The sequence below is a fragment of the Castor canadensis genome, chromosome 14 (genome assembly GCF_047511655.1).
Source record: "Castor canadensis chromosome 14, mCasCan1.hap1v2, whole genome shotgun sequence".
Taxonomy (NCBI): Eukaryota; Metazoa; Chordata; class Mammalia; order Rodentia; family Castoridae; genus Castor; species Castor canadensis.
The window spans coordinates 848,324-863,001 of NC_133399.1; the positions used below are offsets into that span (position 1 = coordinate 848,324).

A 14,678-nucleotide genomic window follows, 5' to 3' on the forward strand; every position below is an offset into this window, starting at 1 on the left:
GCCTCCCGGTGAGTCAACAAGGGAGGGAGGAAGGGAGGACGGGCTTCCACAGCTGCCTGCCGTCCACATACACACAGTCACATCCTCAGGGCAGCTCTGCTCTCCTCCAGTGTCCCTGGGGACTCCCTGACTGGAGGAGCGTCCTGCTACACACACACAGCAGACCCCCAATGCCCTGGGCCAGCCTGCCGTTCCTGGCCCTCCAGATGTGGCCCAGCCACTGCCCAAGGGGCCTGGCTTCTCAGCTGCTCCCAGCTGGGAGGGCCAGTGCGGTGACCTGGCCTGCAGAGCCACCACCCTAACCCACCTGGGAAATGACAGCCCCACCCCGTGGGCTGGGGACCAGACAGAGTGACTCGGTGTGACCCAGCAGCACAGCACAGGAGGGTGGACGTGCTGCCTGAGCACAGCTCTTTCAGGAGGTGTGGCCCAGACACAGCCACGGCCACCCATGTCACCCACGAATGCCGCTGCTGAATTAGCACTCAGGCCCACAGTGGGGCTCCCCCCAGAGCTGAACCCCAAGGCTTGAGCCATTCCCCCCAACAAGCAAAACTGGGGCTTGGGCAGCCTATGACAGAGAGGGCAGCGGAGTACCCTCAGGCAGAGGACAAGTCTCTTGGGTGAAGAGGGAGCCACCGCTAGCTGCCCCAGGCTGGCAGGGTGCCAGGCACCAGGGAGTGCCCCCAGGACTGGCCACGCACCAGGAGGCCAGCAGGGTGGGCACCAGCAGAGCCTGAAGGAGCTACCAGGCTCAGGACCAGACAGCAGGGCACTCCCAGGAAGGGACACCAACACCGAGCCGGCCTTGCCGTGGGAGGGAACAGGCTAAATTAAGTCTCCTGCCACAGTTCCTGGGTTCATGGCCACACGGTCTGCCCAGACGCAGCTCTGGGCACCCACCGCAGGTGCCAGCCCTGGCTGCGGCCTCAGGGTCCAGCACTCCTGCACATCTGGACAGCGGCCCACAGGGTCCCAACACCTTTACCTAGCCATGGCCTGCCCTGTCACTATACCTGTGCCTGGCCACCTCAGCTCTGTGCCCTGTCCTAGGAGGACAGGGACCTGTGTCCTCCTGGCTGTTGCCACCATGTCACCTGCTTCCTAACACCAACTGCCAAAAAGTCTGTGCTGCTGTTCTGTGCCACCCTCCCCTTTCACTGATGATTCTAGAATACTTGCTGGTGACACGAGCCAGGTGCAGACCGAGACAGGCTGCACCTCAATTTGTCCAGAACAAGACGCCCCTCTCCTCCAAGAGCAGGGTGTGCCACCAGCTACAGGGCCTGCTAAATCCCCAGTGATGAAATGCAACCAGGGGGTAGCCACAGGTCCCCAGGGGGCCATTTCCTCAGCAGTCAGGGGACACTTCTCCCAGCAAGAGCGACACTGTCCTGGAAGGATGAGCTGTTTTCATGCTTCCTCTCCTCCCTCATGGAAATCACCCATTCAGCAGAGCCAAAAAGGCAAGGCAGAGGACGACAGCCTCAAAAGCACGGCGTTTGGGGGCTTGCGTTTGTTCTGAGACTGGGACTCTCAGTCCCCCTTGCCTCTGGCTCCCGGGGACAGGGACCCCAGGCCTGGCCACAGTGCCCGGCCTCAAGGTTTTGTATCTGGAGAGAAATGTGCAGACGCTGCACGTGCAGGGGGGCCGTGAGTAGCTGAGCCACCCATACTGCTCTGTCACCTCTTCCTGGCCAACCCCGTGAGGAGAGAAACCCTGGCGGCTCCAGCGTCCCATCTACTTCATCAATAAAGACCCCTTCTCAACTCAAAAGCGAACCCGAGGGGCTGGCTGCAGCTCAGTGGTGAGCGCTGGCCTCGCATGTGAGGCCCTAGCTTCATCATCCCCAGCCCCGCAAACAAAAAAAGCAGAACTAACCCTGCCCACGGGGGGCAGCGTGAAACCCAGGGCCTGCAGACTGGACCCTGCCGGCAGAGCTGGGCAGCGAGGTTTTGGTACCAGTGCCTGGCTATGCCAGCTCTCCAAGTGGCCTCCGCATGCCCACCACGCAAAAGCAGGCCAAGTAGCAGCACTTCCAGTCCCTGGTGCCACCGGCGCCCCAAGCCACCCAGCTGTTAGCTGTCCCCCCCTCCAGTGCCCCGTGAACAGGGTTAGATAAGAAAGCTGCCGGTTGCCACTTGAGTCACCTGCCAGAAAGAAAAAAGTGTGACTGGCCTCAAACCTCACTCCAGCCACCTAAGCCTTACGGGCTGGCTCGGGGAAGTTCTTGGAGGGGACCCCGCCTGGCTGGCTCCAGGGGACAGGCTCAGAGGCCCCCTGCTACCTTCACCCTCCCACAAGGAAGAGCCAGCTTAGCGAGGGGACATAACCCACACCCGAAATTAAACACAGCCGCGTGACGGCGCAAGGGGGACGCAGGCTGGCCTTCCTCATGGAGGGGGGCAGGGCGGGGCCATGCCACCAGGTAGCAAGTCCACCTCTTTGACGTGACTCAGGCCACAGCCCCAGCTGGGCTGGGAAAGTCCGTCTTCCTGCAGGACGAGTCGGAATCGCCCGGGGAAAACAGTCCCGGCTGCAATTCCACCAGGAAGTGTCGTTGATCACTCAGGCCGGGGTGTCACCCTGCCGGGCCACCGCCCGCCACCTTCTCCTCCTCACCTCCAGGGGCGCTTTAGCCTCACTCGGGGAAGCTTTTTGACAAGTCAAGAACTCCTTTTCCAAAAAAAAGAAAAAAAATTCCCATCCTGATTCAAGAAGAGGAAAACAGCCACCAGGATGGGCAGGAAGTCACCCAAAGAAATGGGAAGAAGTGAGGGACAGGGGGTGGGGCACCCCAGGCAGCGGAGGCACTGGGAGCAAGAATAGGGTACGAACTCCCTGCCCAGCAGCTAATAGGGCCGACCCAGCAAGTCCAGGGCAGGAAGAGAGCCGCATTCCTTCCTAGTTAGTCTCCCCTCGCTCGCTCCTTCGCTCGCTCGCTCACCCGCCCCCCCCTCCAGCCAGGCACACTTAACATACAACACCTCCTGCCCCGTGATGACCCACAAAGCCCCCCAAAATCTCCAGGAAAAGAAGCCACGGAGCCACTTCCCGAGGTCCCCACCGCCAGCCCACCTGGGAAAGGAGAGGGAGGTGAGTGCCATGACACGGTCCCAAATGGGAAGACGCAGATTTGGGATCTCTGTGTCCCCCCACTCCCAAAAAAAAGTCAGGCCCCAGAACTGGATGGTGGGGGAAGTCCAGCTGGCTCCTCACCTCCACCCCACCCCAACCAAGTGGCAGATCAGAGAAGCCTCAAACTTCCCCAGATGGACGCCAAGGCGGGGGACGATGACCAGGTGTGACAGGGACCACAGGTGCCCAGAAAGGACCAGATCGCTATAGGAAAACATCACAGCCCCCCCCCATAAAAAAAAAAAACTCGCCAAAGGTGTCCAAGGAGATACAGGGTTCCCTAGGGTGTGGGGACCTGGGGGTCAGGTGTCACTTTGGCCCCAAGAATCAAGGGGGTCTCAGTGACCCCCACAGGTGCCCCCCCATAAAAAATCGGGGGAGACCAAGGTCCCCCCAACTACACACACACACACACACACACCGGTGTCCCCCAGTCTTCAGTGTCACCTGGACCCCGCCCCCCACCCCCCACGCCGACCCCCGGCCAGGGACGCGCGAGGTCGGCCCCGCGCCTCGAAGCCCCCGGACGCCCAACCCGGACCCCGCACTGCTCACCTGGTCAGCCCGGTAGCTCTCGAAGGCCTTCAGGGCACTGTCGGTGAGCTTCACGTGGAACACGGACACCTTGCTGCCGTCGCTCACCCGCCCGCACGACAGCCCGTAGCTCCGAGCCTCCTTCAGCGCCGCCATCTTGCGAGCATCGCTCCCCCGCCCCCCCCTTCCCGACTCCAGCGCCGGCGCCCCGGCCACGCCCCGCCCCGCCGCCCGCTGACGCCATGCATCATTCATGAGGTACGGATGGCCACGCCCCCCCCAGCCCGCACGCAGCCAACAGTCGCCGGCGCCCGGCTCGCCGACGCGCTGCATTATTCATGAGGTCGAGATGGCCACGCCCACTGCGTAACCGGCGACCGTCGTCCTCTCCGCCCCACTATTTTGCATATTCATAAGATACTGATAGCTCCACCTCCCCAGGCCCAGAGACCACCACTTCCGAGCACGAGCTCCGCCTCGACACGCGCACCCCGTCTAGGCCACGCCTCTATAAGCATTATTCATGACCCTGTCTCAAGTAGGCGGGCCTAGGCCCCGCCCCGCCGGCTGCTGACGTAATGCATTATTTATGAGCTCTTTTCTGGGCCTTCCGTCTTTGGCGTCTGTGGGGAGCCGCAGCCGGGAGTGTGGAGGGGGCGGGGCCGACTCCAAACACGTGGGAGGCGGGGCCGACGGGAGGATTTAGGGTTTGTGGGCGGGGTTACGCAAACTAAGCGCGCGTTGCATGCTGGGACTTCCCTTAAGGTGGGCCGGTGGGATTTTTTTTTTTTTTTTTTCCTGTCCCCGGGCCGCTGAAGCGATGGGGAGTAGGCTGAGTCCCATGAACTTTTCTTAGGGCTTTAAGGAAGATCAAATTCCCACACGCCCAAAAGCCCTGGATGACGATAGAGCCAAGCCCCATTTTGCTAAAAATGACTCTTGTTTTGTTCTATTTCGTAACGTCATGCATTTAACATGTACGCAGTGAGCCCAGCCGCAGGGTTGTGCAACCTCGCCTGTCTGGCTCCCGCACCTGGCATCCACTGGTCTGTTTTCACCCTTCAACGATTGTCCCTTTGTGGACATTTCCCCATCAACAGGGGCAGACAGCATGTGCCCTTTGGGGTCTGGCTGCTTTCATTATGTTGTCATCAGTCTCATAGTACGTAAAGTGCTTTCACTCCCTTTTCACGACTGAGTAATATTCCGCGGTGTGGACCTTACCCATTGATCCGTCCGTTGTGGGACTTGGGTCCATTCAGGTTCTGTAACCCTCTGCTGAACCCCTTCCAGGAACTGGCCCTGCTCTGTCCACATCCCTGGCTATGTGTTTATGGATACTTGGATCCAGAGACCAGCTCACACAGATGGTGGTAGCCAAAGGATAAAGTTTTGTTTTGTTTTGGTGATGTTTCAAGGGCTGGGTCCTCCCTGACGGTCCCTCCTGTCCTCCACGGCAGGCCACACCAAGACCATCAGGCAATGCCAGAGTCCAAGTAACCTTTTTTGGCACCCGTCACTCATATCTGCTTCACAAGTGGAGGCCGGGAGGCTGGTGGGGAGGGCCAGGCCGTGGAGAGGGTGGGATGTGAGCAGAGCCCAACTGGTTTACCCACTGCCCGCCTCCGGACCACGTCCATGGACACATGGTCAGCCATGCACAGCCTCTGCTGGCCTCAGATCCAGCAGGGCACAGATCAAAACCACTCCTAAAAGCTCCTGACCGCATAAACACAGGCCACCTGTGCACGCAGCGTTTACACTGTACCAGGCACTGAAGGTTCATGGAATGTGACTCAGGATCACTGGAGTCCTCAAGCTTGCAGCCGGTCTGGGCAGCACAGCGCAACCCCATCTCAAAATACATCAACTTGCCCAGGGTCGCTGTCTCACACCTATAATCCCAGCTACTCAGGCAGCAGAGATCAGGAGGATGGAGGTTTGAAGCCAGCCTGGGCAAATAGGTCAAGAGACCGTATCACAAAAAAAAAAAAATATCACAGAAAAGGGTTAGCAGAGTGACTGAAGGTGTAGGCCCAGAGTTCAAATCCCAGTGCCACAAAAAATAATTTAAAAAAAGTAAGGTGCCTGCAGGGCTGGGGTTAGGGTTAGGACTTCCACATTGTACTTCCCCTGCCATCAAAGAACGACGCTGGCTCAGACACCCTGACCACTCGGCCCACTGTGCACAGCTGTCTACCTGAAAGGCCAGCCCAGGTAAAGGAAAGCTTGCAGGCCATGGTGCCCGGGTCACAGGACAGGGACGGTCCTTGGGGACAGGGAAGGGCCACAGCCTGGCTTTGGAAGTGCAGGCAGCCAGGCTGCTGAGTGGTGAACAGGGAGGAACCACCGCCCGGCATGCTGTGTGTGTGGGGACAGCCGGGACCCTCTCTGCACCCGTGGCCTCCTGGGAAACACAACGGTAACAACTGTCACTGCCCAGGCCCGTGGTGACGCCTGTTGTCCCAGCTGCTCGGGAGACCGAGGAAGGAAGATGGAAAGCCAGCCACATCCTGGCTGAGGACAGGGCTGAGCCTGCAGAAGTGACCACAACCGGCCTCTTGTGGCCCAGGAGCCACCCAGGCAGCCAAGCAGGGCCTGGATGCAGCCACAGGCAGGATTCATGGAAGATGACTCTGCGGCCCCAGGTTGCAGGGATGGCCAGCCAAGGTCAGGGGTCTCCAGGTTCCGGAAGCCCACAGCCCACAGGGCCCAGCTGTGACCCTCCCCTCAGTCACCTCCAACGCCAGGCTCCATGCTGCCCCAGGGCCTTTGCACAGCTGCCAGCTGGCTCAGCTGCAGACCTGCTGTCACCACATTCTCTGTGCACAGCATCGCATCACGAGAGGTCGGCCTGAGCCCACCCACGCCTGGGACCCCATTTGGGTGCTCGGGTCTCCCCGAGTCATCTTTTGTTTCTGTATGTTTTCCATTACTGGGCACAGAACCAGGTCCGGAGCAGAGCGCTCACCATGGAGCACACACCTGCTACACGGGGGTGACAGCACAGAAGACACCAGCAGCCTGGGTCAGGACCTGCGGGGCCCAGAGTCCAGGGAGGGGAGAGGTGAGGACAAAGAGCTCTGCGTGGTTCTTCAGCCACATCCATCCCCGTCCCCTCATCACCCCTCCCGTGGACCCACCCCTGCCCAGTGCTGTGTCCCGTGGAAGGAGGCTTGGCGCCAGTGCAGGTGGGGGCTTTATTTCACGTGGGGACCTGGACAGAGGGCAGCAGCAACACGGGGGTGGGCGGGGCAGGGTTGCCCCTGTCTGCTGAGGAGAAACTGAGGCCTGGAGACCTGGAGACGGCAGGGGCGGGGGGAGCACTGGGTCTGCGGGGCGAGGCCCTCCCTCCACCGACCTCGCCTTCGCCTGCGGGCCTCAGTCCCTCCTGCTCTCTGGCGGCTCGGGTCCATCCTCGCTGCCCCCAACCCAGGGGGGACGAGGCCAGGGAGGACGTGGACAGGAGGCCTGGGGGAGTCGGGGAGTGCGGGGCGGGGGCCATGGTGAGCGAGGGGGCGGTCAGTTCCTGGCCGCGATAACCACAGAGAGAGCCACGCCCCCCAGGGCCACGGCGGTCGCCCCAAACAGCCACTTCCACGGGACAGACTGTGGACAGAGGAGAGACGGTGGTCAAGTCTGGCCTCAGGGACCTGAGCGCCCGCCATGGTCCACTCACAGCTCCCACATCCCGTCCACGTGCCTCACTGAGCTTTTCCCACCTCCCAACAAACACCTACGCACGCAGCAAAGCCCTCCTCCCTCCCGCACCGGTGGCACTCGATGGTCGTGTGCGTGTCGCGCCCCCGCCCCGCTCACCCAGGCGCCCTTGCCCGGGCACTTGGCAGGCAGCCGGCTGGGGTTGCCGAGCATCTTGCGGTACAGGGCGGTCTCGGTGCTGCGCTGGGCTGCGTGCTTCTTCACCAGCTTGGACAGCTCGGCGTGGATCGTCTGCGGGACACGCGGGGGCGGTGAGCAGGGCGGTGCCGGCTGCGCCATCCCACCTCCCTCGGGTGGACAGGGCGCAGTGCACAGGTGGCCAAGACGACACGGGCAACGGCCGTGGGGCTTTTCGCGGCACAGCAGGGCTGCCTGCCCCCGACCCCCAGGTGGGAAAAGCAGGCCGTCCCTCACCTTGTTGGAAGGCTCCAGCTTCAAGGCGGCCCGCAGGATGGGGATGGCCTCGCTGTACTCGCCCTGCTGCGCCAGCACCTGTGCGGGGAGGGGACACGACCGTCCTGCAGCCCCGCGAAAAACCCCATCTACCCCGGGGCCAGGCCTGACTCAGCCCAGGAAGCTGACCACACGCCCGCCTTGCCTTGCCACAGTCCCAGGGCATTTCCAAAGCTGGCCACTGTGAGAGGCCAAGTCCATCCAGCCCCACTGAGCTGCACATGGGGCCGGGGATGAAGGGAAGAAAGATGGCAGGCTGGAGCCTTCATGGGGCGGGAGGGCCTGAGTGGTGAGCCTGGATCCAGCCGTGCCTGAAGGTGCCCCGTGAACAATAGTCTCTCTACCGGAACCTATTCAAGGGGGTTTTGGTCACCTTCAGCCAGCAGAGGCCCCACTGCTCCCCAGAGCTCCCAAAGGAAAGACAAACCCTCAAAAACTAGCCGGTCACGTGCCTCCATCCTGCACCTGTGCACACAGAGGTGCCTAGTAAGTGCTGGCTGGAGGGAGATCTCGCTCAGGCCCCTCAACAGCCCAGCAGACAGCGTGGGCGTCTCAGGGCTGAGTCAGAAACCGCGGCAGCACTCCCTCGGACCAGGAGAGCCAGGGCACCGAGAAAACAAAACAAGGGGGGAGAGGCAGGAGGACCACGGGCTCCCGCACAGCCTGGACTGCGAGGACAAACCAAAACCAAACGAAAGCCACCCAAACAAGGCTCAGGTGACGCCACACAGGTCACTGGAATAAGAACGAGCACCTCGAGTGGGGGTCATAGGCTGTGCAAAGGCCCCGGGGCGGGGAGGACTGGTGGCAGGCACGTGATTCCAGACCCTCCACAGGCCACAGCCTGGACTCAGCGTCTCCCACGAAGGCGGTGGGTGGCCGCCACCGGGGAGGGTCGAGCAGCGCTGGGACCTGGCCGCGGGGCACAGAGCGGGGGGGGGGGGGGGGGGGGGGGGGAGGTGGGCGGGGCCGGCAGAAGTGGGCGGGGCCTGCGGCAGGGGCGGGCTCACCTTGCCCTTGCGGAACAGCGCCTTGACGTTGTCGGGCTGGTGCTGCAGCACCAGGCTGCAGGAGCGCAGGGCCGCGCGGTAGTGGTCCAGCTTCAGCTGCGAGGCGGCCAGGTTGTTCAGACACTTCACCTTCAGCTGCAGCAGCTGCTCCTCCTCCTCGCAGCTCACGTCCACTGCGGGGACAGCGGTCAGCACGGGCCGGGCCGCCGTCCCCCGTCCTGGGAACACCTGACCTGCCCGCCGCCCGGGGGTGGGGGACCTCGGGACCCGGGGAGGGGAGGGGCGGGGCGGCGGGTCACCTTTGGCGCTGGAGGTGATGGCCTTGATGGCCAGATCGTAGGAGTTGGCGGCCAGCACGAAGTCCGCCCGCTGGTAGTGGGCGTTGCCGCACTCGCGCTTCCGGTTGGCCAGGGCCACGCGCTCCTGGCCGGTCAGCATCTCCAGGTCGGGCCCGTCCACGGCCGTCTTGAGGGTCACCTCCAGGCACAGGGCGGCGTGCGGGGGGATGTAGGGGCTCCGGCTGCCCTGGGGGCCGTAGCAGTACTTGGAGTCAGCAGTGACCATGGCCGTCTCACCCACGTCCATGAGGGGGACGCTGAGGTCCAGAGCCTGGATGACGTCGCAGTCCCCCAGCGTGAAGGCCAGCTCAGGCTCCTCCTGCACACGTGTGCCGTTCTCCAGGGACATCTGCAGCCGCACGGTGACCACCTGGCCCTTGGCCGGTCGGCCCGAGCCTGGTGGACCCGGGACCAGCGTCTTCTTCCTCAGCAACCCATTCCCTGTCAGGGGCCGGGATACGGAGCGTCACCCAGCTGCTCACACAGGGAACCGGCTCCCCGGCCGCTCTGCCCACGTCCTGTCCTGGGGCTAAGCCTCCGCTGGCCCCCACACTAAGGGACACCGCACCACGGGTACATGTGTTTTCTCTGGTGTCAGGGACAGCCAGGCAAGCGCTCACCGCTGAGCCCCACTGACAGACATAGGGGAGGAGACACCGGGGACCCACTCAGTGAATGACAGCAGGTCTCTTTCTTGTCCTGATAAAACTAAGGCTCAACAGCCGGACACCAGTGGCTCACACCTGTGATCCCAGCTACTCAGGAGGCAGACACCAGGAGGATCGAGGTTGGAGGCCAGCCCCGGCAAACAGTTCACCAGTGCTCCAGGAGCCAGCATTGCTTTCAGGTGGACAGGGCCATGTTCCCTATCCCAACACAGGGACAGCGCACTGGCCTACAGGGTCCTCAAGTCTGACTGCACCCTGGCCTCAGGCTGGAGACACAGACATAGCTACGCTTATTCTAGAATATTGTAGATCTGCCCAATCGTCTGTCCAACTTCCCCCAGCAGCTCTCACTCTATCAGTAAAAACCTCTACCAGTCAAGAAGCTGTGTGACTTCCAGCAAGCGCTTCTGCCTCTCTGAGCCTCAGTCTCCCCATCAGCAAGTGTGACCTGGAGTTTCATTTTCTGGGGGTTTTCTGTTGTCATTTGTTTGCAGTGGCTGACATGGGGGTGTCAGAAAGTATTTGCCCCAGCTGGCTTTGAACTGTCTCCCAAATAGCTAGGATTACAGGCCTGAGCCACGTGCTCAGCTGGTTTTGGTTCTTTGAGACAGGGTCAGACTCTGCCATCCAAGTGTGCCTGTAACTTGCTGCCGTCCTGCTCCTGCCTCCAGACCCAGGATCTGGGATCACAAGTGTGTGTCACTAAGCCAGGCTAAAAGTAACTTTTTTTTTTTTTTTTTCTTTTTGATGGCACCGGGGTTTAAACTCAGGCCCTCACGCTGCTAGTCAGGTGCTCTATCACTTGAGCCACTCTACCAGACCTTTTCGTGTGGTGGGTTTTTCTGAGATAGGGTCTCAAGAAGTATTTGTCCAGGCTGACCTCGAACCCTGGTCCTCCTGATTTCTGCCTCCTGAGTAGCTGGGATTACAGGCGTGAGCCACCAGCGTCCGGCTTAGGAGTGACATTTTTATTAGTAGTGGTGCTGACATGAGTAATGACAATTTTGTCACCTGACACTACTGGCACAGCACTGCTAGGACTGTGGGCACCAGTGTTACTTAAGTGTACTTGCATCAGGAGCCCTGGGACACATTCCACAGGATGCCAGTGCTTCAGAAGTGCTGTGACAGGACACCGGGGTTAAGTGTAAATTTCCTCCCTTACAGGACTCCCCTGAGCATTTAGAACGAACATGGCAGGCTGTCCCAGCTTCCATCCAGTACCAAAAAAAAAAAAAAGCCCAAACCAAAAAACCCTCACAATTACAATGCATTTGAGACATAACAATGTGCCACCAGATGGGGTGGCACAGGCCTGTGGTCCCAGCACTTGAGAGGCTGAGGCACGAAGATTTTGAGTTCAAGACGAGCCTGAGCTATACAGTGAACTCAAGGCCAACCAGGACTAAATAACAAGACTCAAAACTCTGTTCTCCAAATAACAAAGAAATAGAACAAACAGAAAGGGGTGAAAATGAGTCCTGTGAAGCAGCCATAGGGACCAGCCAACAGGATACTTTCCTGACCTACGGCCCCTCAAGATGCAGTTTTCAGGGGACCCCCCACCCCTCGAGACAGATGCCCAGAAGAGATGCCGTGGGGGCTGTCTGGGAGCCACTGGCACCGGGCATGCTGGCTGTGTGGCTCTGGGCAGGTGACTCAGCCTCTCTGGGCTGCTGTCCACAGTCCTGGGGAAGGGAGCCACAGCACCCAGTGTGTGAGACAGCGACAGGAGCACACAACCACAGCGTCTCCAGCGTTCGTGCAAACATAGCTGCCCTCTTGCAGAAACGAGGCTTGAGGCCAAGGTTGCGCCTGTCCCCAGCCACCCTTGCTTACCCAGGATGTCCAGCCACTCTTCTGGAGCCGGGGCCGGGGCGGGCTCAGGCTCCATGGCTGCCAGGAACTCTCGGGCCAGGGCACCAGGCTGCTCGGCCTCCTCCACTGACGGCTGTCCCATGTCCTCCAATGGTGGGAGCTTGCTCAAGTCCTCCTCCTCTTCCTCCTCCTCCTCCTCCCCCTCTGCGTCTTGAATGCCATCCAGCACCTCGAAATGCTCCAGTGGTGGGACTCCAGCAGGTGGGGGGGCAGCAGGCTCAGAGGGCTCGGCCAAGGACGCCATGCTGCTGGGGACGGGAACTAACAGTGGGGGACAGACACACAGACAGAGTAAGAATCCCACCTTGCCCACCCCTCAAATTCCCTGCCCCACTGATGGCTTGCTGCGTGACTCAGTTTCCTCGTGCCTACGGGAGCATGACAACAGCCACGCACCCAGCCACGAGCTTCACGCACTGTTATTCTAGCTAATTATTACTCAGTCTTTATCAACAGCCCGGGAAGCAGGAAACTCCCCTTGAATTCTGCATAAAAGCAAACTGAAGTCCAGAGGGGCAGAGCCACTTGCCCAAGGTCACACAGCAGGCCCGCAGTAGAAGCTAAAACCTGAGGCTTTATCTGATAAAATGGCAAGATAGGGGTTGCTAAGATTATTTTTATTTTTGGGGGTGGGGAGGCAGAGTCCCCTAAAGCGTTAGGAAAGCCATTTTTAAAGCTTCAGACTGCTCTGCAGAGTTGCCACCTCCAGCTACAGGTCTCCTAAAGGGATCCCCCTACCCCACAATCAAAGTGGCAGTCCCAACACCCCCCCAGTTCTTTTCTCTCCCCCTTTCTCCACACCTCTGAAGACGATGTGGTCTCCCCAACATTAGCAGACCCTGCCTGGGCGCCCTAACTCCTCTCATGCAGACCCCTCCCATCGACTCAGGGTGGCAGAGAGTCGCGTCCCGCCCCCCCCCACACACACCCAAGCACGGAGCAGAATCCTCCTGGCTGTGGGCCTAATATCCAGGTCCAAAGTCAATCTGGGTGTGTGACCCCCCCCAAACCCATGCCAGGCAACCTTTCCCTGTGTCCCAGACCCCAAAGGCGGGTGGGGGAGGGACACACAGACATCAGCTTGAGCCCCAATATCCAGAGGCCTAACCTGCACCTGCCAGGCTACTTCCGGGTCCGGAGTGGGCCTGAGACCCCCGCCACCTCCCTCCATCCCTCCTCCCCCCCAACCGCAGCCCCCACCCACAATGCACCGCGCGCGCCGCCCCCACCCCCCCCACCACCGGGCAGGCCGGCTCCGCACGCCGCCATCCCCCGTAAACAGCCCGTGTCCCCAGACGCCACCTGCGACCCCACGGCGACCCCCGACCCCAGGGGTGACCCCCACCCAACCCCCAACGCCCCTCGATGCCGCCAGCCTGGGCCACCCCCCCCTCCCCCCAATCTCCACAACCCACGGGTTCCCCCCCACACACACACACACACAGACCCGGGGTCCCCGCCACCTGTCCCTCGCCCCAACTCGGCCTCGCCCTCAAACCCCTCTCCGCACCCCCGGGACCCCGCGACCTCCCCCACTTCCCGGCCCATCGCCCCCAAAGCCCCCGCCCCGCCCCTCACCCGCCACCCCCCCCACCACACCACCACCACCACCACCACCACCACCGTCCAGCCGGCCCTGGTCAAGGCAGCGCCCCCACCGACACCCCGGGACACGTGCCTCCGCTCCGGGACCCCCGCCTGGGGTCCTGCGCCCCCTCCCCGCCCCCAGCCGCGGCCGCCGCGCCTCGGGAACCAGGCTCGGACGCCTGGCCCCGCCTCCGCCTTGCTATTGGCCACCGTCGCCGCCACTGCTGCGTCCATTGGCTCGCACGCACGTCCGTCTCCGGCGCGGGTGCCGCCCCCTTCCTGCTTGGCTCGGCGGGGCGTTCTTAAAGGGGCAGAAGCCTCAGGTGTAGTTGGGGTGAGGGCGGGAGTGGTGGGGCTCGGGACTGGGTCTTTTTGGGCAGTCTGGGGGCGACTCACGGCTCAGAGTCTGTTCATGTGGGAAGTGGGGGGAGGGGTAAACAGCACCCGCATTCGTGAATGCTCTGCTTGGGGCAGGTAGAACAGCATGAAATGCTATTTTCTACCTCGATGATCGCCCTGGGACCCCTGCATAGCCCACCCTGAAGCGGAGTGACAGAAGTGGCCGCGATGTGTCCGGGGACGCACCCCAGCCCTCACCTAGCACGCGCGATTTCTGGGAAGTCGCCTGGTGCATACGGGCGGCGCTCAATAATGGCTAAGCAGGCTGGGTCGGGGGGGCGGGGGGAGCTCCTCCCTGCGCTCTGCACACTCGATAAGGGACACGGAGAAGGTGGCACCGTGAATTAGAAGGGGTTTTATGCATCTTGTTTTGAACCTGGGACACCTCCCAGACACTACCCCATGTCCTCCCTGCAGTTACCCACTTCCAGAGTGACCTGAGTTTCTTGGGGTTTTGGGGTCCCCCATTCCCCTCATGGTGGCATGAGTTTTTTTTGTTTGTTTGTTTTGCCTGTCTTGTGTCCAACTGTGGGGTCTTAGTAGATGAATAATTGAGACTGACTGACTGATTGAATTGAGTCGCACCCTGGCCTTTGGAGGTAGTAGTCACTGCAGGAAGTGGCTGGTTTTTGGAGGCGACTAGCTTCTCAGACCACAGCTCCAGTCACCTCCTGGGGAAGCCTGCCCTGAGCTCCCCAAGACAAAGCCACACTCCCCATTTTGGGTTTTCCTGCCTGCATGCTGTGCCACACATCACACCTGACTTTTTTGTCCCTGGGCTGCTATTCATTTGACTTAGCTTGACTTGCCATGGCACTGGGGGAGTCCCCAAATCTGAGAAGGGATCTGTTGTTTTTCATTGCTGGAACCCACACAGTCCCTGGCACAAAAGAAGGTGGGGGCCCTGAAACCCACCATGGAAGGAAGGCAGGGAAGAGGCCTTCGTGAGAAG

The 14,678-nt window shown here is 61.2% G+C and overlaps 2 protein-coding genes across 2 annotated transcripts in view; both read right to left on the minus strand.

Annotated features, from left to right (window-relative positions):
- Positions 1-3,855, minus strand: part of LOC109676675 (RNA polymerase II elongation factor ELL) — a 31,306-nt gene extending 27,451 nt beyond the window's left edge. Inside the window, exon 1 of the mRNA XM_020152981.2 lies at positions 3,695-3,855. Coding sequence (XP_020008570.1) covers positions 3,695-3,829 — 135 coding nt within the window. The 5' untranslated portion in view covers positions 3,830-3,855. The remainder of the gene's footprint in view (positions 1-3,694) is intronic.
- A 3,208-nt stretch (positions 3,856-7,063) lies between these two features.
- LOC109676686 (FKBP prolyl isomerase 8) lies at positions 7,064-13,536 on the minus strand. Its single transcript, XM_020152984.2, has 7 exons — positions 13,419-13,536; positions 11,702-12,001; positions 9,156-9,635; positions 8,857-9,029; positions 7,808-7,885; positions 7,493-7,624; positions 7,064-7,282 (listed from the first exon to the last, which is right to left on the minus strand). The coding sequence occupies exons 2-7, from the start codon at positions 11,982-11,984 to the stop codon at positions 7,196-7,198; spliced, it is 1,233 nt and encodes a 410-aa protein (XP_020008573.2). The 5' UTR covers positions 11,985-12,001; positions 13,419-13,536; the 3' UTR covers positions 7,064-7,195.
- Positions 13,537-14,678: the final 1,142 nt, after the last annotated feature.

Coding starts and splice junctions, on each gene's coding strand:
- LOC109676686 (XM_020152984.2), bottom strand. CDS start 11,984: ATGGCGTCCTTGGCCGAGCCCTCTGAGCCTGCTGCCCCCCCACCTGCT. Junction 9,636..11,701: donor AGAGTGGCTGGACATCCTGG/GTAAGCAAGGGT, acceptor GGCCCCTGACAG/GGAATGGGTTGCTGAGGAAG. Junction 7,886..8,856: donor CGCTGTTCCGCAAGGGCAAG/GTGAGCCCGCCC, acceptor CTCCCCGCACAG/GTGCTGGCGCAGCAGGGCGA.